General features: G+C 39.8%; 1 protein-coding gene across 5 annotated transcripts in view; it reads right to left on the reverse strand.

Annotated features, from left to right (window-relative positions):
• Window positions 1-26,953, reverse strand: part of CADM2 (cell adhesion molecule 2) — a 537,220-nt gene that overhangs the window by 196,634 nt on the left and 313,633 nt on the right. For 4 of the 5 annotated variants that reach the window (XM_060770541.2, XM_060770543.2, XM_060770540.2 and 1 more), the window contains one exon: window positions 19,932-20,081. In XM_060770541.2, the coding sequence (XP_060626524.1) occupies window positions 19,932-20,081 (150 nt within the window). Of the gene's footprint in view, window positions 1-19,931; window positions 20,082-21,046; window positions 21,124-26,953 lie in introns of those variants that run through there. The other variant, XM_067466678.1, reaches the window with a different exon arrangement.

Raw genomic sequence — 26,953 nt, forward strand, 5'->3', positions numbered from 1 at the left:
AACTCCCAGAATTCCTAACAATTGAACAAACTTGTTTGGGCTTCTTGGAGTTGGAGGCCCAAACAGCTGGAGGGCTGTTTTTTTTTTTAACCAATATTTTCAAGCTCTGGAATGTTACATCTGTATATAGAGAATCCAGGGATAAAGAGAACCATATGCAATATTACTCTTGGTCAAGTGTGGAAATTCCTACCTTTTTAACAATGACTTCAAGACTTCCCCAACCAGCATTCAGGAATTAAAAATACAGTTCAAGCATCTCTTCCCGTATCTTGGGAAGTCTGACTTGGCCACGGTGGTACACGCTTTGGTCACATCCCGCCTCGACTACTGCAACGCTCTCTACGTGGGGCTGCCCTTGAAGACGGCCCGGAAGCTCCAGCTAGTCCAGCGCGCGGCAGCCATGTTGTTAACCGGAGCGGGACGCAGGGAGCGCACAACGCCCTTGCTGTCCCAGCTCCACTGGCTGCCGATCAGCTACCGGGCCCAATTCAAGGTGCTGGTGCTAACCTACAAAGCCCTAAACGGTTCCGGCCCAAAATACCTTGAGTACCGCATCTCGGCCTACCAGCCCACGAGGACCTTGAGATCATCCGGGGAGGCCCTTCTCTCGGTCCCGCCTGCCTCACAGGCACGCTTGGCGGGGACTAGAGAGCGGGCCTTCTCGGTGGTGGCCCCCCGGCTGTGGAACTCCCTCCCTGCTGAAATTAGACAGGCGCCCTCCCTCATGGCCTTCCGTAAGGGCCTGAAAACCTGGCTCTTCGAAAAGGCCTTCAATTAAGTGCTATGTTTGGAATGACCACCGGAATGGACTATGACGATGAGACTGATTATGACCCAAATAAGACGAAGCGGATTTTTAGTTTAATTAGCTGTGTGTTAGTAAGATGTGTGTTATGATTCTGATTTACTGTAACTGTTGTCTTTATGTTCTATGTTCTGTACACCGCCACGAGTCGCCTTCGGGCTGAGAGTGGCGGTTAACAAGTGCAAATAATAAATAAATAAATAAATAAATAATAAATAAATCTCAGTAGCTATTGTGATTCTTCAGCAATCTGGAAGTTTTAGCTAATCTGACAATATATCTTCTTCACTTCATCTGCAGAGTATTCTGGCAATGTGCATATTTTTTTAAAAAAAAGGTTAAGAAGACATTCTTTTAATTTTAAATACAAAACATTAGCTGACATCTTGCTGGGAAATCATGATGGCATAAGCCATCATTGCTTACTTTTTCAGAAACTGGGCAGCTTGGAATTCTCTACTGAACAATGACATCACTTACAGGGACCTCCTTATGGGTGCTTCTTCCTGTGTATCCAGCTATAGGGAAAAAGCTGTTTGATTATTCCTCGCTTTTTACTGACCAGAAAATGACCAGATTTGGGGTGCTGCAGCTATGACAAGTTTGGCTCAGGAGGACAGGAAACGACCATAGCTACAATCCATATCCACATTGCTTGATGCAGGATTGTAGCCATTCTTTCAATGATGAAATGTTTCTGATAAACTCAAAAGGATGCAAGGACAATGGTTAAAAGTGTGTTTAAAACACCATCTTTCCTAAATATGTCTCAATGCTTTCTTAGGAAGAAAAACGATCCTGGTCTGGGAGGATAAATGTTAAGCGAGGACTATTCTTTTGGGAGCCACCCTCTCAAGTTGCTCAGGTGCTCTGGGGTGTCAACTTCCAATAGAACAGGTGTCCTTCAATGTTTGACTTTTCCCTTTGGGAAAGTAAATCTTCAAGAACAGTTGATTTATAACTCTCCAGGCATCTTGAAAGTGACAGTGTCTGATGGCATTCTTCTCCCTTCACTTTCAAGGAGGGCAGGGGGCCTTGACAGGCCATATGGGGAGACCTGGACTGAAGTTTTCTCACTGCCTTTATCTTTCCTTTGCTGATTTGACTAAACTATAAAAGTCTACCTTAAGAAACATAAGAGAGACAGCTTCATATGTGAAAAAAGCACTGCAAAAAGAAAAATCACACTTATGAAATATTTGTCTGCTATGGAGCTGCAAAAGATATATATCCTGTATTAAAAGAAAGGATGGGTGTAAACTGCGAAACTGATTTTTTTTAAAAAAAATGGTGCAACTTTACTCTGATATTTTCTCAGTGTTAGCCTTGGAACTTTTCAAAATATGTTATAACAAAATCTGCAAAATGGTTATGTAACCAATACAGCTTTCAGTATCTATCAAACATTTATTACTTATATTAGCTATAATCCCTTTTCTGGTAAATTTAAAGTATGAAATTGTATCATAAGGAAAGGACTCCAATAGCTCCATTCATCACTAGCACAATAGATATTCTAGTTATATGTAAGATGTTAAAAAAGGTAAAGGGAATGTTAATTTTTCTTTAAAAAAAACCTCAAGTAAAATCAAGTAAGCAATGCACAAAACTAATTAAAGTTGATGCAACAAAAACTTAAGCATTTTGATGCAATTTATTAAACAGAAAGGCTGTGAAATTAACAGCAATCAAAAACTAATTAAAGCTGATGCAATAGGAACAGCCAAAGAATGTCTGATAACATTTATTGAGCCAAAGAAACATGGCTGTCAAGTTAAACAAAATCAGCCACATTCTGTTTTTGAATAGTAGTGCAAAGATAATTATGCACTGGGTGACGCTCTCTGAATAAGATTCGAGTCATTACCTCCAAAGACAAAAGGACTGACATGCAGTACTGAAGTGCTCCTAAGAAAAAGGGTCTTAATGTTTAAATCTTTGAAGAGACTCTTAGGTCTTGGGTATGAGTCATCAATTAAATAGAACATGTCAATGTTATGTTATGATAAGCATTAATTAATAACTGTCATTTGGGCTAATATGCAGAATACTTCATGATAGGAACTAATTTCTAATAATTTCCCAGTCATTTGCATGGTGTACCCGAAAAATCATATCTCGAGAAGCACCTGGCCTACTGTCCTGCATACTAATTCTAAAGACATTGCTGATGTGTCATTAAAATAAACCACAGTTTAACAATCATGTTTTTGTGTTATTTCTGAACACACCTTTAGGTGTGAAGGCTTGATACTGAGGGCACATCCACACATAGTGGAAAATGCGTGACTTTACCTGAGGTATCCAAATGACACCTCAGGTAAAAGCAAATTAATTTGAGACAAAGCCTTCTTTGTCCTGAATTAATTTAACACCGGGAAAGATTGGATCTTTCAGAAGACATGCTTTTTTCCAGGTGTGGGCCCTATGTGGATTGGTTCCAGGGATCACGTCATGTGATTTCCAGCCCCAATCCACACAGCTGTCAAAGGATTTCCAGGCTCCTAGAGCCCACAAAACCCAAGAGACCCTCCACCCTCTCCCCAAACCCTTTTAAAAAGGACAAAAAAGTATAAAATTCCTTATCTGGCCACCATTCAAGTGGGTTAAATGGCAGCGTGGAACTAGCCTGAGAAGTAAGGCACTGTGGGATTTGTTTTTAAAAGTTTTTCAAAATATAACACTATAGGTCCAGACTTTATTAAAGTAGAGTACATAGGAAATAGAATGTTATTATTAATTATTGAAACAACAAACATGCTGTTATGTAACAGGTTTTTTAAATATACAACTATAAAGGATAGGGACTTATTTGAGAATAAAATCCCAGCACTTGCCACCAAAATATAATAGATAGGGGTTTATTTAGCAGTAAATCCCAACCACTGCAAACCAAATGTAAAAGGTAGGGACTAAAAATCCCACAAGCTATACACCACTTGTAATGGGATGTGGCTTCTTTAATTAAAAATCAAAAGATGAATAAGCTGGAATGATCTTCTGGCCGATAAACTTATTGAAGATCACTGGCTACCACCACCCTTGAAGTAATATTAAGCCCTTGGCTTACTTGAGGTATCTTTAGGCTAGAATGGGCTGGATTCGCTCTCAGGCTTTGTACTCTGAGGTAACAATAAAAATATTACTTTATTAAAATATATGCTGCCACCATTTAACCTTTGATTTCTTTAGTAAACTGCCTTGGATCTACACACACAGAGGCACATGTGAGGCAGATGTTGTGAACAAATAACAATGTTGTTTATTTGAGAGAACTTGAACAAAACAGGCATTAAGCTTAGCTGTTTTGAAATATTGACATAAAAGTGTATGGTTTCTTTAGCATTTCAAAACTTAGTTGCACATAACACTCCTCTCTCCCTCCAGAAAATTACTGACAGGATTCCTCACTGCCCAGTAATCCTAAATTCCCCCACACAGGCAGTCCTTTTTTCACTGGATCTGTCACTCCACTCTACTAGCTATCCTTCCCAATAGCTGTAAAGCTTCTCACTAACTACCTCTACTGGCTAACTGATCAAATTTAGGCTTCCCTAACTCTTCTCTTCTTCACTCCAAACTCAAACTCTTTCCTCCTTGACAGCCAGACTCAAACTTCCTTCTTCTCTGACACCCAGACCCAATCTGAGCTGTCAGGATTTTAAAACGTCCCCTTAAAGACATTTTTCCCATTTCTCCAGTTAAGCTCCACCCACTCTCTCTCAGCCAATCACTAACTCCCCTCATTTCCCTCCAATCTGCTCTTAAGCATGCCCCCTTCAGGAAATGAGGATCTAAGATGGATGCTCCCAGGCATCCTTCTAAAATGGCTGCTGGTCTTCCTGGGCCTAATTTTCTGAGCTTACTCTAGCCTAACAGGTAGGGAATTCATCACAACAACATTCAAATACAATCCTTATCTCTATTACAAGTAAATGTCTGTATTTACCTAAATTTACAGTGGGAGACATCAATCTCCTCTTAGCAAAGGCCAATGCATTGACAGGATCTGTCTGATGGTTTAAAAAATCTTAAGTTTCTTGGAGTACCATTTGTTACATATATATGGAGGACTGCCTGTTATATAGATATTTGTTCTTTAAGTTTATTAAAGTAGACCCATCAAGCGCAATGGGATTTGGGTCGATCACAAATTGAGTTAGGCATTCTATCTGACCTATGACTATGTCTATTCTTAACTTAATTTTAAACCAGGGATAGAGAAAATGTCTCATAAGCTACTAGGCATTTTCTATCCCCCTCAAAAGGTTTTGTATCCAAAGGATCATAGAAAAATCATTACTTTTGCCCCCACAAATGAAATACATGGGGGTTACAGCACTGTTTTTGAGGTAGAATATTACTGCTGTGTTTAGGATGTTTCAGCATAACAAGAAAAGAGAGGCTTTAAAACTAACCAATTTATTTCAGCATAATTTTGATGAAGTCTTTACTGCTTCTTCAAATTCATAGAATATTGCTTCAGTAAACAAATATTTGGGAGCCAGCATAGCACAGTGGTTTGAGTGTTGGATCAAGTCTCTGGAAAATAGGGTTTGAATCCCCACTTGAATCAAGTTGTAATCTCTCAGGCCTCATCTACATTGCCATATAATTCAGTGTATGAATCCAGATTATCTGCTTTGAACTGGATTATATGACAGTATAGATGCATATTATTCTCTTCAATCTGGATTACATCAGTCTACATAGGCCATTATAATTCAGTTCAAACTGCATTGCATGGTAGTGTAGATGGCTCTCAGTTTCCACTGGAGATTTGAATCCTGGTCTGTCAGAATCCTAGTCAAATGATTGAATACTGTCATGCTGGCTCTCAAATATTTGCTTACCAAGGCAATACTCTATGCATTTGAAACATACTCAGATAAAAAGGAAAACCATAACTTTACAAAAGATTGTGGTGAGAGTGACAGCAGGAGGTAAAGCAAAATTACATGTGTATAATTCTCTCATATTATTAACATTTTAAACAAAAACAACATCCTGTGTCTTGTTTATTTTGTATCCCCTGATCTAAGATATAAGGCATGACATGCACATTATTCAATGAAATATATGATTAAAGAAGTACTCATATAAATTGATTGTTTTAGTAAAATGGATTGTCTTATGACTGAACATTATCTGAATAAAAAAAGGGTAGGATTCTGCATATGTAGTTTTTCCCTGTCCCAGGTATAGCATACAAATTGGAGACTAGAACATGGAGCAACTGGATTCAAATTACAGGAAGAGAGATTCCACCTAAACAGTAGGATGAACTTTCTGATGGTCAGAGCTCTTTGGCAGGGGAACACACTACTTCAGAGAATGATGGAGTCTCCTTCTCTGGAGGTTTTTGAGCAGAGGCTGAATGGCCATCTGCTGGGGGTGCTTTGGTTGTGTGTTCCTACATGACAGGGGGTTGGATTAGATCGCCCTTGCAGTGTCTTCCAACTATGATTCTACATTCTATGAAATCACCATATTAAATATATCGCGTTCCTGTAGCATTGAAAAGTTTACATTATAGGAATTATTTCAATATAATTGAAATGCCCATTGTTACAAGAAGGCAACAACATGGCTTCATCCTTTCTGTTCTGTCGCACGCTGGGCCTGTGCATAGGACTGTAGACAGGACATAAATTCTGTGTGCCCAACGGGACGCCGGGGCTGCCTCAGATTAAAGGCCCTTGGATTTCCTTAAAACAGAGTCTTTAGATTGCTTAAAGGTTCAACAATGTTCTTTATTAATGAAAACAAACAGGTACTTTAAAGCTTTCTTAACAGTCTATTGGCTCTCTCTCAATCTTGTCCACAGGGAACAGGCACTATCTTCATAAACTGTATTTTAGCTAATAGGGAAATCCTTAACTTCTAATCTGGGCAGTCTGTCTTTGCCTCTGTTGGCGTGGAGCCCCTGCACCCAGTACCAACTGCTTCTGGCTTCTGCGAGTGACCCTTACCAAGCAGAGCTTTGTAGACTTCCAGGGAAAAAGGAGTTCAGGTTTCAGTGATGGCTGGCTGAAGTCCATCAGCAAAGGAACTGTAAGGCTGTACAATCCTCTGCCAAGCTACAGGACCTTTCTTCCCAGCCAAGCTATGGGCTGTATATCTTCCCGGCCAAGCCGTGGGGCTGTATCTCCCCGGCCAAGCCGTAGAAGACAAAGCTTTCTACAGGAGCTCTTGGTATTATGTCCTGTGTGAAAGGCTTCTCTGTGTGGACTGAACCCAAGAAGGCTCCTATTCCCTCCAAAACCCCAAAAAGGGGATGGGACCAGGGAACCTAACTATAATTGACAAGTGGCTTGCCCTATGATTGCAGCCAAAAGAAGTCACCTATCTGCAGAGTCCCTGAAACTTAGGACTATAACAAACATTAAATGCAAAGCAAACAAAATTGGAGCTCCTGGTGCAGTTGTATCTGCACACTTTCAGTCTCATATATAGATGCATTTTTGCTTCTGAATTCCCCAATTCAGAAGCATATTTGCAAGAATACAAAAGGTGCTCAAAAGAAAGAAAGAAAGAAAGAAGAAATGGATCTATTTGAGGAGGTATTCCAGTTTTACCGAAATGTCTACATATTCTTATGATTAAAAATAAATATCTACAGATAATGGGAGTCACATTTTTATGCATTATCAGAAGTTCAATAGCACAGGAATATGCAGAAAAGTAAAATGAGGACATTTCAAAAAGTTCATGACAATTTTTGGGGAAAATATTTTAAATCTATCATTTGGGGTCGGTTAATAGTTTCTCTCATTAGGAGAGAGGAAGTCACACTGAGAATATATCTCTGCCTTCTGATTAAGCAATGAGCCAATACAGCTGTAAATCTTCCAGAAATTCCCCATGGTTCAACTCAAAAGAGCAATGTTTTACTCTTTTCACCTCCCATCCTTCATTCTTAGACCAGCATTGTGATAACTACACAGGGAAACTTTTAGTCATGCTGTTAAAAGCAGGAAGCAACTTTTAAAAATTATGATTATTGCTATTCCCAAAAAGATTTGAATCTCTGATTTCTACACCATACTCTTTGAATGACAGCAAGAGCTATAAAAATGCAATTAGTTTACCAATGACATAGCAAAGTAATGATAAATATTTAGGTCACAACTCCCTCTTCCCCTGCTTTGTCTGCATCACCATGCAAGGAAATGGTACACAAAACTGTGAAGTCAAACAAAGCTTTGTAAATGCCCTGTATATTCTGTATATACTTTTGCTTCAAAAAGAGAACAAAGTGTGCATTGACTTTCCATTGTTTTTCATATCATGTGGTATGTCCAGGTTTAGTGTTACTTAGCACAGAACAACAAGTAAGCTTAAAATAATAATGCCAAGCTGAAGCCGAATGTTGTTCCACTAGCAGTCTATATTTTTTTAAGAAGGAAAAAAATGGCTTTCTTTTCCTAAAGGGGTTTTCTCCATGTGCTGGAACTAATTTCACCCTAATATGAAATTCATGGGTTTGCCACTAGTCGACAGGTGACTTGAAGGCACATATCCACGCACAAATTTATTTTAGCTTATTCATTTTATCCACCTTATAATTGATTTGACACCCTGTCTTATCTCAAAGGCTCAGAACATCATGTTAACACAGAGAGATATGGAACTATCAAAGGAAACATTATGATACATAAATCTCATTTAAATAATACCTTTTGCCTGGCCATATAAGCCACAATAAAATACATTTCACCAAATGGCAGGATCAACAGTGGCAGCTTGTGATTTCTATGTCAAGGGGAAAACGAACCTACTGTAGTATTTAGCCTAAACTTTAAAGGAATTTTCATAAGGTGCCCAGCCCTGTCTCCAAAAAATGTTCCATACCTTTGATAGATCTATTAAAGCCAGACTAAGGACTTCATCACATGCATTCCCTCCCCCAAATTTTCAACACTTCTAAACCAGTTCTCTGGTGAAGCATCATGGAACCCATTAAACAACACTAACAGACTTGCTCCTGTTATCTGTGATGCTTTGTTGGGGAACTGTTTTAGAAATATTTAGAAAGGGGGGCACAGAAGGCAAGTAAAAAAATCTTCTTCTGAGTTCATGTTCCATGTGAAATTAGGAGAAAGCAGTGAAAGACACATGGGATAAGATCTGTCAAATTTCCCCATCCTTCAGTAATGTGGTAGAATGGGCATTCCTATGGGTGGTCTACCAAGCTTTGACATTTCTCTACCAAAATCCTGTTTCATGGCAATTTCTTTTAAATATATTAAACACTAGCTTGGGGACCCGGCGCTGCCCGGGTTATTAGAGAAAGTGGGTAATGGTGGTTCTGTATGCCAAGTTTGGTCTTTATTGGTCTTTGGATAATGGCTGCATTATTTTCAGGAAGTGAGTGAAGGTACTTGAAGTCCCATCATCCATGGCCCATCCTCGTACAAACAGCAGCAGGATATAGAGTGGGTCATGGGGGCTCTGTGTGCCAAGTTTGGTCTTTATCAGTCATTAGATGAGGGTGGCAGTGGTGTCAGTAAGTGAGTGAAGGTACTGCAAGTCCCATCATCCAAAGTCCATCCCCTTTCAAACTGCAGCAGGATGTAGAGTGGATCATGGGGGCTCTGTGTGCCAAGTTTGGTCTTGATCGGTCATTAGAAGAGGGTTGCAGCAATGTTTTGAAGGGAGTGGAGGTACTTGAAGTCCCATCATCCATGGTCTGCCCTCCTCCAAACTGCTCCAGGATGTAGAGTGGGTCATTGAAGCTCCATGTGCCAAGTTTAGTCTTGATGAGTCATTGACGAGGGTCTCAGTGGTCTCAGGAAGTGAGTGAAGTGACTGCAAGTCCCATCATCCATTGTTAAATTCTTCCGAACTGCACCAGGATGTAGAGTGGGTCATGCTGGGTCTCTGTGTAAATTGTGTTCCTGATCCATCATCGTTGGCAGTTGTAATGGTCTTAGGAAGGGAGTGCAGGTATTGCAAGTCCCATCGTCCATGGTGCATCCTCCTTCAAACTGCACCTGGATGTAGAGTGCGTCATGGAGACTCAGTGTGCCAAGTTTGGCATTTATTGGTAATTGGATGAGGGTTGCAGTGGTCTTAAGAATTGAGCAAAGGTACTGCAAGTCCCATAATCCACGGTCCATACCCGGCCAAACCACACCAGGACGTAAAGTGGGTCATGAGAGGTCTCTGTGCGAAGTTTGGTCCTGATCAGTCATTGGATAAGGTTAACAGCGGTCTCAGAATGTGAGTGGTGGTACTGCAAGTCCCATCATCCATGGTTCATAGTCCTCCAAACTGCAGTAGGATGTAGAGTGGGTGATGGGGGCTCTGTGTGCCTATTTCGGTCTGTATTGGTAGAGCCGTCGCAAACTCTGTTCCTGCGGGAGCAAACCTTGCTAGCACGTCCCTGACGTCATGAGCCTGCGCCTCTCTCCCCGCCCCTTTCTCCGCCCCTTTCTCTTTGCCAGCGTGGTTCTTCCTTTGCTAGGGCAGCATTGCCCGCATTTTCTCTCAGTTGAATTCTGCCAACTGAGAGAGTATGCGGGCAATGCTGCCCTAGCAAAGGAAAAGCCACTCTCGCAAGGAGAAAGAGGCGGAGAAAGGGGCGGGGCAAGAGGCGGAGTCTCATGACGTCAGGGACATGCTAGCAAGGTTTGCTCCCGCAGGAACAGAGTTTGCGACGGGTCTTAGTGTTCTGACCCAGCCCCCGGCCTTTCCTTTCCTCTCTTTCTCATCTCGGAATGTTGGATTTGAGGCTGGCCAATCAGAGACCATATGCAAATTTCCTTCTGTCATGCCCCGTTTCTGCCATGAACCCTCTTCTCCACCAGGGGCTCCTATTGAAGCTGCCCAATCAGAGACCATATGCAAATAGCACCACAGCGGCAGCCAATCAGAAAGCTGCCAAACACGTCCGCCCTACATCCTACCTACCTCTGCCCTACGTCGCATACAAACTTTGACTTTTATTATATACTAGCTTGGGGACCCGGCGTTGCCCGGGTTATTAGAGAAAGTGGGTAATGGTGGTTCTGTATGCCAAGTTTGGTCTTTATTGGTCTTTGGATAACGGCTGCATTATTTTCAGGAAGTGAGTGAAGGTACTTGAAGTCCCATCATCCATGGGCCATCCTCCTACAAACAGCAGCAGGATATAGAGTGGGTCATGGGGGCTCTGTGTGCCAAGTTTGGTCTTTATCAGTCATTAGATGAGGGTGGCAGTGGTGTCAGTAAGTGAGTGAAGGTATTGCAAGTCCCATCATCCAAAGTCCATCCCCTTTCAAACTGCAGCAGGATGTAGAGTGGATCATGGGGGCTCTGTGTGCCAAGTGTGGTCTTGATTGGTCATTAGAAGAGGGTTGCAGCAGTCTTGGGAAGGGAGTGGAGATACTTGAAGTCCCATCATCCATGGTCTGTCCTCCTCCAAACTGCAGCAGGATGTAGTGTGGGTCATTGGAGCTCCATGTGCCAAGTTTAGTCTTGATTAGTCATTGGCGAGGGTCTCAGTGGTCTCAGGAAGTGAGCAAAGGTACTGCAAGTCCCATCATCCATCTCCAAAGTTTTCCAAACAACACCAGGATGTAAAGTGGGTCATGAGAGGTCTATGTGCCAAGTTTGGTCTTGATCCGTCATTGGATGAGGTTTGCAGAGGTCTCAGAATGTCAGTGAAGGTACTGGAAGTTCCATCATCCATGGTCCACCCTTCTCCAAAACTGCAGCAGGATGTAGAGTGGGTCATGGGGGCTCTGTGTGGCAACTTTGGTCTTGATTGGTCATTAGATGAGTTTTGCAGCAGTCTTGGGTAGTGGAGGTACTTGAAGTCCCATCATCCATGGTCTGTCGTCCTCCAAACTGCTCCAGGATGTAGAGTGGGTCATTGAAGCTCCATGTGCCAAGTTTAGTCTTGATGAGTCATTGGTGAGGGTCTCAGTGGTCTCAGGAAGTGAGTGAAGTGACTGCAAGTCCCATCATCCATTGTCAAATTCTTCCAAGCCGCACCAGGATGTAGAGTGAGTTATGCGGGCTCTCTGTGTAAATTGTGGTCCTGATCCATCATTGTTGGCAGTTATAATGGTCTTAGGAAGGGAGTGCAGGTATTGCAAGTCCCATCGTCCATGGTGCATTTGTTAATTTGGTGCATTTGTGCATTTGTTGCATTGGTGCATTTGTTAACCGCCGCTCTCAGCCCTAGGTGCATCCTCCTTCAAACTGCACCTGGATGTAGAGTGCGTCATGGAGACTCAGTGTGCCAAGTTTGGTATTTATTGGTAATTGGATGAGGGTTGCAGTGGTCTGAAGAATTGAGCAATGGTACTGCAAGTCCCATAATCCACGGTCCATCCCCGGCCAAACCACACCAGGACGTAAAGTGGGTCATGAGAGGTCTCTGTGCGAAGTTTGGTCCTGATCAGTCATTGGATAAGGTTAACAGCGGTCTCAGAATGTGGTGAGTGGTGGTACTGCAAGTCCCATCATCCATGGTTCATCCTCCTCCAAACTGCAGTAGGATGTCGTGTGGGTGATGGGGGCTCTGTGTGCCTATTTCGGTCTGTATTGGGAGTGTTCTGACCCAGCCCCCTTTGGCCTTTCCTTTCCTCTCTTTGTCATCTCGGAATGTTGGATTTGAGGCTGGCCAATCAGAGACCATATGCAAATTTCCTTCTGTCATGCCCCGTTTCTGCCATGAACCCTCTTCTCCACCAGGGGCTCCTCTTGAAGCTGGCCAATCAGAGACCATATGCAAATAGCACCACTGCAGCAGCCAATCCGAATGTTGGAACTTTCAGGCTGGCCAATCAAAACGCTGCCACATACACCGCCCTTCCGCCCTCCACAATTCCTCTGTCCGATACAAACACTCTTCTTTATTATATATATAGATATAGATATAGATATAGATATAGATATAGATATAGATATAGATATAGATATAGATATAGATTAGGAACACTGTAATTTCAAGATATCACCACTTTGTTTTTCCTGTTTTCTCTTTCATAGTAAACTTGGCTTTTGAAATTGCTCTACTGCTTTTAAACTTTGTTTTCCCTTTAGTTTGAGTGCTTAGTAGGTTTCAGACATCCACAGTCGAGAGTAAGGAGGTTGGGAGAGGAGCCTTAAGAATGATGCTTTCCATTTCCCTGAGAGTAAGGAAAATGGGAGGAAAGGAAAGGAGCCCAGAAAAGGGGTCTCTGCCTTAAGAACAATGTCTTCTGTCTTTTCTATGAATGGTTGAGTTAGAGGTGGGAGGAGTCAGTCCTGTGTGATGAAGATAAGTAAATTCCCTGTCTTCTTCAAAGTCAGATTCCCACACAAAAAAGATGATTTCCCCCAAGTTCTATCTGCAACTTGAAACTTGCTTATATGTCTGGAAGAGGCTATACTGCTTTAAAGAACATAGGGGAGGGGGTTGCTTGTTGGAAGAGATTTCAGATCTATGCAGAAACAATAAATGTGAATTCCAATTGCATGATCAGATGTATTCTACCATAATTCAGTGAGCAAGATGCCACCCATTATCATCTGGTTATATATTGAATAGTATGATATTATTCATCATTAGTGTGTTAACATTTTGCACTTTTCCCCTTTTTTAAAAAAGTTAGAAACTGCTTTTCTCTCTTTTTCGGCTCTTCTTATTTCTTTCACTTATTTCAGTCTCATTTAGTTTCCCTTTGACAAGCTATACTGTTTATCCCCATATGGTATCTCATTGTTTACCAAACATTGCTTCTCCTACACACATGGGACCCTGACTGAGGTTACTATAGTCCTCACAGGAGGCAGTCAGTAACCAAATGATTCAGCTCCTAGTGTTGTATAGCTTCTTTTGAAAGAAATAACCAAAGCCATAATCAATGAAAGCAAGAAGAAAAATCACAAGAAATGTCAGAGAAAAACAAATATATACTAAAACATAGATGGAAAATAAGGGACATGGTGGGGAGGAATGAGCAAGAAAAATGACTGTTGTATTTTATACATCTTTTAAAGGTACAATCAGTAATGTGCACATTATGAAGTCAGACAAAGGACGAGTGTTGGCACATTCACCTAAATCACTGCTTCACCTCATTGCATTCCAATACATCAACTTCACTCTCAATTTAGCTTGCTGCAAAGGTAGAAGACTTAATTTGTGAAACCGCCCACACTTTAGCAGAAAATAATGCAACCTCCTACTTGCCAATTTTTTTTCCTGCAGAATGTTCATATCTCTATGAATGAATAAATTCTATAGTCTTTATTCATTCTAATAATTTATTGGAAATCAGATATGTATTTTTAATGATCAGTTTTATAATATAAAAAATATGTTTATTTAAATTAATACCTTACTAAGCTAGGTTTTGTAAATATTTCTTCTTTTAATTCTTTCCTTCATGGTATTGACCCATATACTGGGTATTAGGTTTGTGCACAGATTCAATTTAGCTGGTTCCCTTCGGCTAATCTGGCTGGTCCGGCTTGTTCGGTTGACTGTAACAGCAAGGGCTAAGCCACAACAGAACAGTGGCTGTCGAAAATTGGCTGCTTTCATTTATAAGTGGATTGTGGGAGAAAGGTAGCAGCTAGAAGGAAAAGCATGAGGGAGAAAAAGGCAGGGCCTGCAAAATAAGAGAAAAGAGAGAGCTTTCTAAAGGATGCACAGCATAAGATACCTTCCCTCTCCCGGGAAGTGGAAGGCTCCTTAAAATGCCCTGAAAAGCTCTGTGCTGCAGGGAGAAGGTCTGTCTCCTCTACGGTAGAAACAGTTTTAACTAAGCATTAAATCCAGGTTTCCTCTACAGACAGAAGAGAAAAGATTGCAGAAAGAGTGGTGTCTTAACTAATGCTTTTAATCTAGGTCTTAAAAAAGGATATAAGGACAAACAGTGCCTAAAATGACAGGAAAGGGAGCCTGGGAAGTCCCCCAATAATGGGCTGGATAGAAAACAAATCTCATGGCTTCCCAGATTGAAAATGGATTTCGGTCCTCCTGAAATTTGAGAGTCTCCTGAAAAAAAGATCCAAAATCCAGGACGCCAAAATTGATCACAGTTTACCCGGATTGCACAAGTCTACTGGGGATAAGAATTTAATTAGTATTTGAAACATTTATTATTCCATCAGTTGATGTTAAATATAATAAATTTTGAGTGAGACATCTAATTATTTTTAAATGCTTTTAAAAAATAAAACTTGCAAGCATATGCAAAACATTTTTCCTGTATCCTTTATCCTACAATAAATAGTCATTTCATATCATTAGAATACAAGTGAAGTATTTAATGTGCTGATTGATATAAAATGGGTAAGAGAAAGTAGTGTGATTTTTTTATATACAAAACAAAATAGAAATGAAAAGATCTTAGGAAAGAGGAAGATATTTAAAAAATATCTGAAGTTGGCTTTGCCTAATTTTTAGATATGAGATATTCTCTTCTTTCTGAAAAACCAACTTTTATAAATGTTGAGTGTTGCTTTTCTTCTTCAGTTTTTGCTGGCATTCTATTTCCCCCTCACAGCTTACAAATTGTATAGCTAAATGAGCAATTTGATTAGGGCATTTCAATTTCATGCTATGATATTGAAGGTCATGAATTTAATCCTCTTCAAGTCATTGTCACCATTTCTGCAAGTGTCAATAAATTAAGGAAAGCAACATTTTTGGTTAGTAACTAAGTATCTTCTTCAGAAAGAGCCCCAGATTTCCTTTCAAGCAAAACAAATTGTGTTGATATAGTAGAAATAATCACCATTAGTCTGTTCACAGACTAATCACAATGCATACTTCTCTATTTTCTCTCCTCTAAGGTTTATTTTATCTCCTTTTTAAATAGAAAATAGTTCTAAAGCAATCTAAACTTTCAATAAGGATTTTAAAAACCTCCAATGAATCCATATCATTTTTTCTACCTTTTAACAGAAAATACCTAAGTGTCTCTTTCTTTTGCAATTTTATAAATATTTTTGAAATATTGTTACAACTTCTAGGTTAGTGGTTCTCAACCTGTGGGTTGCCAGGTGTTTTGGCCTACAACTCCCAGTCAATTTACAAGCTGTTAGGATTTCTAGGAGTTGAAAGCCAAAACATCTGGGTTACCCATAGGTTGAGAACCACTGTTCTAGGTGCTAATAGAAAGAGAGAATGTCAACCACAGCTAGATCTCAGTGTCTGCTACCCTTTTGTCTGAAACTTCTTAAGAACAAAAAGTTCTGTGACCAGATGATAAGTATTTATGGTTATTCAGTTGTCTCCTCCATTGTTGCATTTGTTACTTTACAGAGCATACAGAGATCATCTTAGGACAACAAATATTTTTAGTAACCTAAGAGTGCAGTAGCCAGATGAACAAATATATCAAGACTACATCAGAGGGAACCATATTTTAAAGATCAGCTTGACTAGATGTATGCTTGAAATTACTGATGATTTTGCTGGCTCCTGGAGGCTTTATCAGTTTAGGCTTCTTGTCCATAACCACTTAGCAGAAGTTTCCTAAGTCTTGTGTCCTGAAGATACTTACTGGAATCTGTGTTGCAGTCTTTTTATTTGGATAGGGACTTAAATAAAGCCTAAGGACATGAGAGGTTCTGGGTGGGTTTAAGAAGTCATGCAGCAAGTGTGGGTGGGTATTTGATGCACTTCTTTCCATGGAGTGTACCAACCCCACAAATCCCACAACACCTTCTTAGTATCCTGAATGTTTCCTCATTTGGACAATTCTACCTTAATACATATCGATACACATGCCAATGCACATTCTTATTGTAATTGGGGATCAAACTGGATGTACATTACTTGTGACAACACATTTTTTCCAACCATAAAGGGACTTTCTCATGCATGCATGCCTTAGAAATAATGTTTGCATTTTTACCTTCCAATTACGAAATTAAACACATAGATTCATGTGTTTATAAAAGGACAATTTTTTCTGTAATGGATCATCTGAAAATATACTAAATATGTTATCTAGTTTGAGCATAAGGCTTCCTTTCTTTATACATCATGAATATGTGACTAAATGTGTAATATTGTGCATTGATTACCAAATGAGTTAACTTGATCCAGAACTTAGCTTGATTATAGTTGGACAGGTTTTTTTTTAAGTCATCCATGGAACATAGGAACAAACTGAAATAGTTTTTTCCCCATTTGGAATTGTGTTGTTTTAGGGATAGAGCCATTTCTGTGGCAGCGATGCCCCTATTTACAAAATCCCTTTATATGCCACAACAGCTATATATTGTCTAACTGGAAGGGTATTGTTTTTGTTTGATTGCATTGACATTGGGAGGAAAAGGACTAGAGACAAAGATTATTGGTATTGGGCTGCAGCAGCATTCCTGTAGTAAACAGTACAATAAAAAAACTGAGCTGGAAAAGAGTATTTTTCCTTCAACTAAAATTGTGGTAATCTTGGATCAAACAACCAAAGCAATAAGTAGCTGCCTTCACAATCCCATATCAGCAAAACACAGAAAAAAGAACCCTTTAAAAATCATAGATCTATAAACACAGTCACCAAAATGATAATCATAAAAAAGTGGAGGCTGGTGAAAGAAAAAGTAATCTCTGATGTATTTTAGAAGTAGCCTTTAAAAGATCTCTGGGATATTCAAAGTCTTTTTGCTCAGGCTTACTTGACTTGGTTGTTCTGTTTCACATGTGTATACTGTTAGTTTAGAAAAAAATGTTTGTTGAAACATGCTGTGTGTTGCTTTTGTGATGCCTCTGTTCTTTCCATTTTATTTCTACCTTTGGTACTAAATTTTGAGTTAAAGAAGTACTACCCAAGACCACAGCTACTTCGTTAATTGAAAAATACCTGTATTGTGAGGGTAGATTAAGGGATTGCAATGTGTTTTAATCATAGGATTGAAAGGATTATTATTCCTTTCAGTTTTAAAAAAATCTTCTCACAAAAAGGAAGCCATCCTCAATCTTGGCAACATGGAGTGCATGAAGGATTAGGGGAAATCCAACCTCATATAGGGAAACAACTCATCAAGGAATACGTGGCCGCTCTAAACGAAATAAACTCCCCATGGCCAGATCAACTACATCCAAGAGTATCGAAGGAACTAGCGGAAGTCATTTCAAAACCACTGGCAATCATATTTCAGAGTTCTTGAAGAATGGGACAAGTCCCAGCAGATTGGAGGAGAGCAAATGTGGTCCCTATATTCAAGAAGAGGGGAAAAAAGGCTATCCCAAACAATTACCATCCAATCAGTCTCCCATAGATACCAGGCAAGATTCTGGAAAAGATCATTAAGGAAGAGTTCTGCAAACATTTAGAAATGAATGCGGTCATCACTAATATTAAAAACAAGTCATGCCAGACTAATCCAATCTCTTTTTTTTTCAAAACTGTGACGAGCTGGGAAGATGAAGGGAACACCATCGATGCAGCGTATCTGGATATCAGTTAGGCCTTCGACAAGGTCCCCCATGACCTCCTGGCAAATAAAATAGTCAAATGTGAGCTAGGCAAAAATACAGTTAGGTGGATCTGTAATTGGTTAAGTGAATGAACCCAGTGGTGCTCACAAATGTTTCCTTTTCATCCTGGAAACAAGTGACAAGTGGAGTGCTGCAGGGTTCCACCTTGGGCCCGGTCCTGTTCAACATCTTTAGTAATGACTTAGTTGAAGGGTTAGAAGGCATGATCATCAAGTTTGCAGACAACACCAAATTGGGAGGGATAGCCAATACTCCACAAGAGAGGAGCAGAGTTCAAAATGATCTTAACAGATAAGAGAGATGGGCCAAAACTAACCAAATGAAGTTCATCAGGGAGAAATGAAAGATATTCCACTTAGACAGAAAAAATGAAATGGAAACATACAGAATGGGGGACGTCTGGCTCGATAGCAGTATGTGTGAAAAGATCTTGAAATCCTCATGGACAAGAAGTTAAACATGAGCCGACAATGTGATGTGGCGGCAAAAAAAGCCAATGGGATTTTGGCCTGCATCAATAGGAGCATCACATCACATTGTTGGCTCATGTTTAACTTGTTGTCCACGAGGACCCCAAGATCTTTTTCACACGTACTGCTCTCAAGCCAGGCGTCCCCCATTCTGTATCTTTGCATTTTGTTTTTCCTGCCAAAGTGGAGTATCTTGCATTTGTCGCTGTTGAACTTCATTTTGTTAGTGTTGGCCCATCTCTCTAATCTGTCAAGATTGTTTTGAATTCTGCTCCTGTCCTCTGGAGTATTGGCTATACTTCCCAATTTGGTGTTGTCTGTAAACTTGAATATCATGCCTTCTAACCCTTCATCTAAGTCATTAATAAACATGTTGAACAGGACTGGGCCCAGGATGGAACCCTGCGGCACTCCACTTGTCACTTCTTTCCAGGAAGAAGAAGCATTGGTGAGCACCCTCTGGGTTCGTCCATTTAACCAATTACAGATCCACCTAACGGTAGTTTTGCCTAGCCCACATTGGACTACTTTGTTTTCCAGAATGTCATGAGGGACCTTGTTGAAGGCCTTACTGAAATCCAGGTACGCTACATCCACGGCATTCCCCGCATCTACCCAGCTTGTAACTCTATTGGGAAAAAAATCAGATTATTCTGGCATGACTTGTTTTTGATAAATCCATGTTGACTATTAGCGATGACCGCATTTGTTTCTAAGTGTTTGCAGACCACTTCCTTAACATTTTTTTCCAGAATCTTGCCTGCTATCGACATGAGGCTGACTGGGCGGTAATTATTTGGGTAATCCTTTTTTCCCTTCTTGAAGATTGGGACCATATTGGCCCTCCTCCAATCTGCTGGAACTTCTCCCGTTCTCCAAGAACTCTCAAAGATGATTGCCAATGGTTCCAAAATGACTTCTGCTAGGTCCTTCAATACTCTTGGGTGTAGTTCATCTGGCCCTGGAGATTCGAACGCATATAGAGCGGCCAGGTAATCCTGGATGACTTGTTTCCCAGTTTGGGAAAATAAACATTTATTGTTTATTTCAAAATAAACATTTATTGTTGCATATTTAATAAAAAAGTTTCAGCTAATATGCTGGCTGTACTTAAAACAAGGAAATACAATATATAATATATCACATAATTCAGTAGTTTTATATTTATAAAATGTCAGTATATTATTTTTGCTTAAATTATCGAAAAATTCAAACATACCTTTCTTGTCATCAAAGTACAAGGTTTGTTGAGCTGGATTTGACCACTGGAGGGAGGTGTTATCATTTTGATCAACCCTACAGGTCAAAGTTGCTGTTTCACCTTCAATAACCGTAACATTCTGTGTAAGTGGAAACTGCCCTTGGCTGCCTACAGAAGTAATGAAGAAAAAGATATGGTTACATCACACATTATAGGGCTATGTTGATAACTAGAGCTTCCCAGAAGCTATCACTGTACAGTAAGTGATTTGCTATTTCCTGGTAGGGGGAAAATGATTCAAGAATCCCATGAAAATATGTTGCAAGTGGTTGCCACAAAGCAATGGTTTGATAAGGTGAATTTTGATCCTTGGGTGCTTAGAGTCAGCAGTTCGGTATACCACAGTTCCCACCATAGAAACAGATAAGTGGATTGCATGGATTCCTGCATCATCTTGGACTTGAGGGCCCATGTGATCTCTTCCAGCTCTATTATTCTATGATTATATGATTCAATCTGAGTTCATACGAACACTTAACTGCATAGTAGTCAAGTACATGATATCAGATGTAGTACTTCCCTTCTCTAAATTTTAAAAAGTGAAGCCTTCTCCTTTCAGTATGCTATGCAGCAGGTGAAAACATTTTTCCACTGCAAATTGACTCACTGGCTGCTGCTAACGCATTGTAAACTTTGAGATGGTTTTCTTACAAATTTACAGTCCTAGTACAGGCACAATGATACCAATCAAACTAGATAGTGCTCTTAGCAATCAGTGTTTGTGTTGCTTGCATCTAAATTGTTTTACAAGTCTTTCTGACTCCTAAACAGGAATTGTCTCTTTTCCTGTACCCCTCCCGAAGTTGAATATCTGAAGTACTTTTTTTTTTTGCAAAGGGGAGACAATATAGGCCACACAAATGTTGGCCAAGTGGGATGAAATTATCAAATTTAAATTATAATTAGGCTTGAGCCCGGATCTGTTTGACTAGATTTGTAACATTCAGTGGTCCATTTCATGTAATCCCCCAAAAACAGAATAGGGAGGAGAAAACCAAAAAGCTGAGCAAAGTGGATCAAGGGAGCCAGATTTATTGGCTACTGGAAAGGATGGAGTTAAGACTGCAATATACCTGAGGCAGAGGTCTGCTGCAGGGCTCCTGGAGAAGATGGGATTAGTTGCTGCATCTTTTCTCCCTCCCTGGCAGTGAATTCTCCATTTCTTTTGGAAAAATTCCCTAGGCTCCTCCTCCAGAGAGTGTCCTGCTGGGAACTTACTTTCCCAGCAGCACTTGCACAGGGCAGACATTGAAAAGTCTCTGAGTTCCTCTTGGAGCATGATGGGAGTTGAAGTTTTTCTCTCTCTCTGTCTCTCAGCCAATAAAAGGCGTGGTTGTGTCCATGCTCTGATTGGCTGAGAATGGACACAACCGGTGACTACAATTTCCAGTACCCTCTCTTGTGGTTTGTCTTATTTTAAATAATGTTATGGCAAGAACTTGAAATAATACTTTAGAATCAGTAGATTGGTGAATTGTTCTGAAACTTGGCAGGTCTTCAGTTGTAAATGGGGTCCAAAACTGAGGTAGGTTTCATGCAGATAGGCCTTAAAATGACTGAGGATTGTTCCCTTAATGTTTCCCATTGTAGCCAATGGGCAGAATCTTTGCTGAATGAAAACGGCAACACTCCTCCCAATTCGAGTAACTTTCCAGTAAACAGAATGAAGGGTTAGCCGAAAATGGACCCCAAAACAGCATGCCTTTTGGACAAATTGCACAAGCCTAGTTATAATAATTTGTGTATATTTCGTATTCTATGTTGATAAAGACACAGCATGCTAAAGAACTTTTCAAAGTACAAATTCAAGGATTCTCTAGGATAGAGCCATGTTAAAGTGTTAAAGTGCTTTCAGAATGTAGATGAGCAATAACAGTATACACGCAACTATCACAATTTATCATCCACATTGTATTCACTTTTCAGGCAAAGAACTAGAGAGAAATACAAGGTATTATCATCACCACCACCCAGGCCTGTAGCCATGGGGGGGGGGGGGTGTTAGGGGGTTCAACCCCCCCCCCCCCGAAATTTTTCAGGTTAAAAAATCCTGTTTTACTCATGAAATTTAACTGTCTATGAGACGCAAAAAAATTAAGAGTCCCTCCAGAACTGCAATCACTATCTCAAGCAAATATTGACAATTTATTCACACTGTCATTATTTGCAGCAATAGTCGATGTAGTGAAGCAACCAAGTTGGGGGGGGGTGCTTGAATGCTCTCATTAAGGAGGCCAGACTTGGTGGAGGTGGTTGACAGGGGCAGAGTTGCAAGCTATTGAAGGCTGCTCTGCCCCCTCGTGTGCTCTTTTCTTCAGCTTTAGGCAGGTTTCACCCCCCCCCCATTTTCAACCCCCCCCACCCTGAAATTTTCAAACCCCCCCCCCCAATTTTTTTTCTGGCTACGGCCCTGCCACCACCACCATCATTGTTGTCACCACCACCTTTTTCCTGATCCGGAGCTCAAAATATTTTTGAAAGGTCCTTTTTTGTTAAATGTAAAGGAACTATACAACTTGTCAAACAAGAAGAGACTTGCTTCATATATTTTTTTAATCTATCCCCTTAATACAGTATAATAAATGCTTCAAGTTTTGTGGGTTGGAATGAATTCACGTTATATTCATAGATATAGAGATATGATATAAACAAGGTTTTAACATATATGCTGTGCCATACATGTTTATTCTACCATATTATCTCCTCATAGAAAAACAAATGTCAAGATATTGTCTTTTATTTTTGATTAAATATTCGAAGACAAATTGGGGGGGGGGGTGGTAACTATATTTAAAATTAGATTTTTAAACATTCTGAATAATTATGGTGCTCAAAGGTACATAGTGGATATTAAGATGTAATCTCGAATTTTGATAATTTATTCATTTTTACTGATTAATTATTATACAGTATCTTTCATGTTGATGTTTACTTTTGTTAATGTTAATGGCCTTAGTCACACAATGCCTCGTTTATGGGAATACTGTTCTGTTTATGCATTGCAGTCTACACATCCAGTCCCAATATGAATTACTATAAAAAGTAACGGTTAACACATATATTAACTATTTACTTCCAGTAAACTCAACTTTCATAATAATAATAATAATAATAATAATAATAATAATTTATTTCTAGACCGCCCTCTCTCCCCGAAGGGACTCGACTGAAATGTGTTGATATTTACAGTGTTTCATTACAAAAAAAATTACACTGCACTGAGAAGCCAAATACTGGAATGATTATTTTAAAGACCAGGGTATTTCAATTATTTTATCCAGTATTTACAAAGCACAGGAAGAGAAAAAATGTTTTAAAGGTAGGCTATTAAAAAAAAAAGACCAATGAGTAATTAGCATTTTCTGCCTTTACTTCTGATGACTAAATTAAAGGGTTTGAAAAATTACTGAGGTTTCTGGGTCTCCATCGCAAGGGATTTCATCTGACCTGTCTTCCATTTCTATTAGCTGACTTTCCACCATCTGTATGTATTTTAATTGCCTCTAAATTGTACTTACTTAAAACCACCAAGATGATCTTTTAGATTGTATGTACTTGTAGGTATGTATGTGTTCCACTGCAGATATTTAGCATCATTTCAATCCATTTCTACGTAGCAAAACACTTCAACATGATTTAAATTCCCAAATAACACACATAGTTATTGGTCTTGCTGGTGTGCACCCTGGCTTGCAAAATATCTACCAATATGGAAATGCTGATCGACCGAGTCTCCCTGATGAATTAGTTTTGCAAGCTGCTCATGAATCTAACAGATGTTTATGTTGTCTAGGCCAGTAGAAACCTTATGGACCCTTTCCCTGCTCCTCCTCCCAGGAGCAAATGTCAGCACAACAGAGATTTGGAACCATGCCATATAGCACCGCAGACAGAAAAAGCTGTCATGGAATACAGGCATGGTGCTGTGTACTAATTTTATTGGTTTATTGGTTGTTTGGTTTTAATAAGATAAACTAAAAACTGCACTGCTCATCATGCTAATTACCCATTTATGTTTTATGACACTTCTATTCACTACTAATTCTGGTGCTAGGCATTCTAAAATACAAAGAACAGCACTGAAGCAGAGAAAACAAAAACTGAGACATTAACCCGCAAACCAATCATGGCCTTAACAATTGTTTGCAAAACAAACAAAGAAGTTCTGAGTGGAACAAAACATTTACACTGTAAACAAGGAATAAAGGAAGAGAAATGTCAAACTGAGAAATTTTAAAAACAGAAAATAAGCTTATGTTGCTTGTGTAATCAAAAGGAATCTCTCTGTTCAATATTGATTGCCCAGTAATTTCTGTTCATTGCAACAAATGAGGTATTTGTTGGGCATCAGCAGAAGTGGCCAGAAGAATGGCTTCTATAATTATAAAGAGAAGAGGATGTAGATGGCTCTGATTCAAATCAAATTGTTTTGATAGTAGAAAATATTGGATGTAAGCTGAATAAATGTTCACAAGCCATTTGGTGACAAATATCTTGTTAGTTATAATTATGGCTATCCAAAGTAATTTTTGCTAAAACCCATAAGTGCACTAATGTCTAAGGATTTTTTTTATGTGTGTGTGTCTTTGGCACAATTTGCATAAACTCAAAAAGAACTCTGTTACAGCAAGACATAAGGTTGATCTATCCCAGCATTTCCTCCCCACAGGAAGCCCACAAACAGGCCAAGAAACAATATAATTCCCTTGTTGCCACTCACACAAATGAACCATACTGCATACTGCCTGTGACTATTGATGTTACACAGAAGCCAGCATGGTGCAGTTGTTTGAACATTAGACTATGACTCTGGAGACCAAGGTCTGAATTACCACTCGACCATGGAAACCCACCTTGGGCAAATCATATTCTTTCACCTCAAAGAAAGGCAATGACAGAACTTTGAACAAATCTTGCCAATAAAACCTTGGGATAGGTTCACCTTGTGGTCAACATAAGTCAGAAATACCTTGAAGTCACAAAACAAGAATATATCCTAATTAAATTCAATAAACATGCTTCTGAATAAATTTGTTGCCATAAGTTGTGAATTACTTGAAGGCACACAACAACAACATTAAAGTTTTATATAGCAGTAATGAGAAACAGACGTTTATATAATTTGATTTCCTTTGTCTAACTTTCTAAGCCAGGGGTTCTCAAACTTTTAAAGCCACATAACCCTTTTTGAAGGGAAAGGTTCTTGTGGAACCTTACGAAACTTTTGGACACAGGGGCTGTATTGCATTTTAAAATTTGACAGATGGGCCAGGCCAGTGGCAAATGGGTAGAGAATGTTTGTGTGAACTAACTGGAAAAAACAAACAAACCATGAACGAATTCCTATGCACACTGCACATATCTTGTTTGTAGTGTTTGTAATAATAATAACCATAGAAGCAACTCCAGAAGACACCCAGTCCAACCCGTTTCTGCCATGCAGTACAAGGACAAAGCAAAGCACCCCTAACAGATGACTATCTAGCCGTTGAAATAATAATAGAAATAGTAAAAATAATAGGAGCAACCCCAGGGGCTCCCCAGTCCAACCTGTTTCTAACATGCAGGAAAAGCACAGTCAAAGGGGTGGCAGGAAGCCCCCACAGGCTGCACTGGCATCAGTAGGGATCAACATGCCACATGCTTCCTTGGCAGGAAGAGCCAGGGCGAGGCAAAGGGCCCGCACTGAGTCCCTGACTATGCTTTGTGGAACCCCAAGGGTTCCACTGAGCACAGTTTGAGAATAACTGATCTAAGTTATTGATCAATCTGGGAGTGGCGAGAGTGACTTTGTTCATCTGGTGCAGATGCCAATATTTGTTAATGCAATGTGTAGAAAAGAAAGGGTAGACACAGCTCTCTGTACTTTGGCTTATATATTTGTTAATGTATTTGAATTTTGACAATTTCAGACACATTTATCTGATTTTCACACATAATTCTTCTGTGGCCTCAGCAAGGAGAAAATAGAATAGGACGGGATGGGATGCTATTGGTTAATTAGAAAAGAAAAAAAGTTTTACTTATGTTCGCAAAGCTAAACTGTATATATCTACGAGAGAAAAGAAAACAATAGCAAAATATAAGAAACCAGTAACTATATTGATAAAATGCATTAAACCAATTTTCTGGACCAGTGAACTCATATCAGAAATTGCTTCTCACACTAAAGTGCTATTTCTTTTTTTTCTGATGAATAATCTTTTAGCAAAACATTTTACATCATAACTTTTGAATTATGTTGGAGGTGACCTGGTGCCCAATGTCATGTTTATTTTTATTGTAGGCTACTTTGTAACAATTTTTAAATGTTACTTTATTAACTATGAAGAGGCAAAATAAATTCTGGGCAGAGTAAATTGGAGTTGTCCTCATGATTTAAAGTCACCCTGTAGCACTCTTAATTGCTTAGGTCAGTGGTTCTCAACCTGTGAGTTCCCAGATGTTTTGGCCTACAACTCCCAGAAATCCCAGCCAGATTACCAGCTGTTAGGACTTCTAGGAGTTGAAAGCCAAAACATCTGGGGACCCACAGGTTGAGAAACACTGAAGTAGGTGTATTGCTGGGTTGCAAAATGACATGATGGACTTTTGGAAAACCATTCAAAGGTCTAAATATATGAATTTGCCATGGCTCATTCATGTAGAATCTTAGGAGTTCTAGTTTGATGAGGTTTTTTGTACCTTTCTGCAATCTACGAGGTTTGAGTTTGTCTACCTGAAGGTGGGAGTTCAAGACAGATTGGGAATCCTGCTGGTGTACCATCCACCCCGCAACCCAGCGGTTTCTATGCCTGAGCCAGCAGAAGTGGTCTCAATTTCAGCTTTGGCCTCCCAACAACTAATAGTTTTGGGATACTTGAACATCCATGACGGTCATGGGGCTGACTAAAGTAATATCTGGCCCCACGCATCAGGCAGGACACACGCTGGACCTTGTTTTTATTGTGGACAGTGGGACAGTCAGAGTGGAAGAGCAA

Source organism: Anolis sagrei, chromosome 3 (genome assembly GCF_037176765.1).
Source record: "Anolis sagrei isolate rAnoSag1 chromosome 3, rAnoSag1.mat, whole genome shotgun sequence".
Lineage (NCBI taxonomy): Eukaryota > Metazoa > Chordata > Lepidosauria > Squamata > Dactyloidae > Anolis > Anolis sagrei.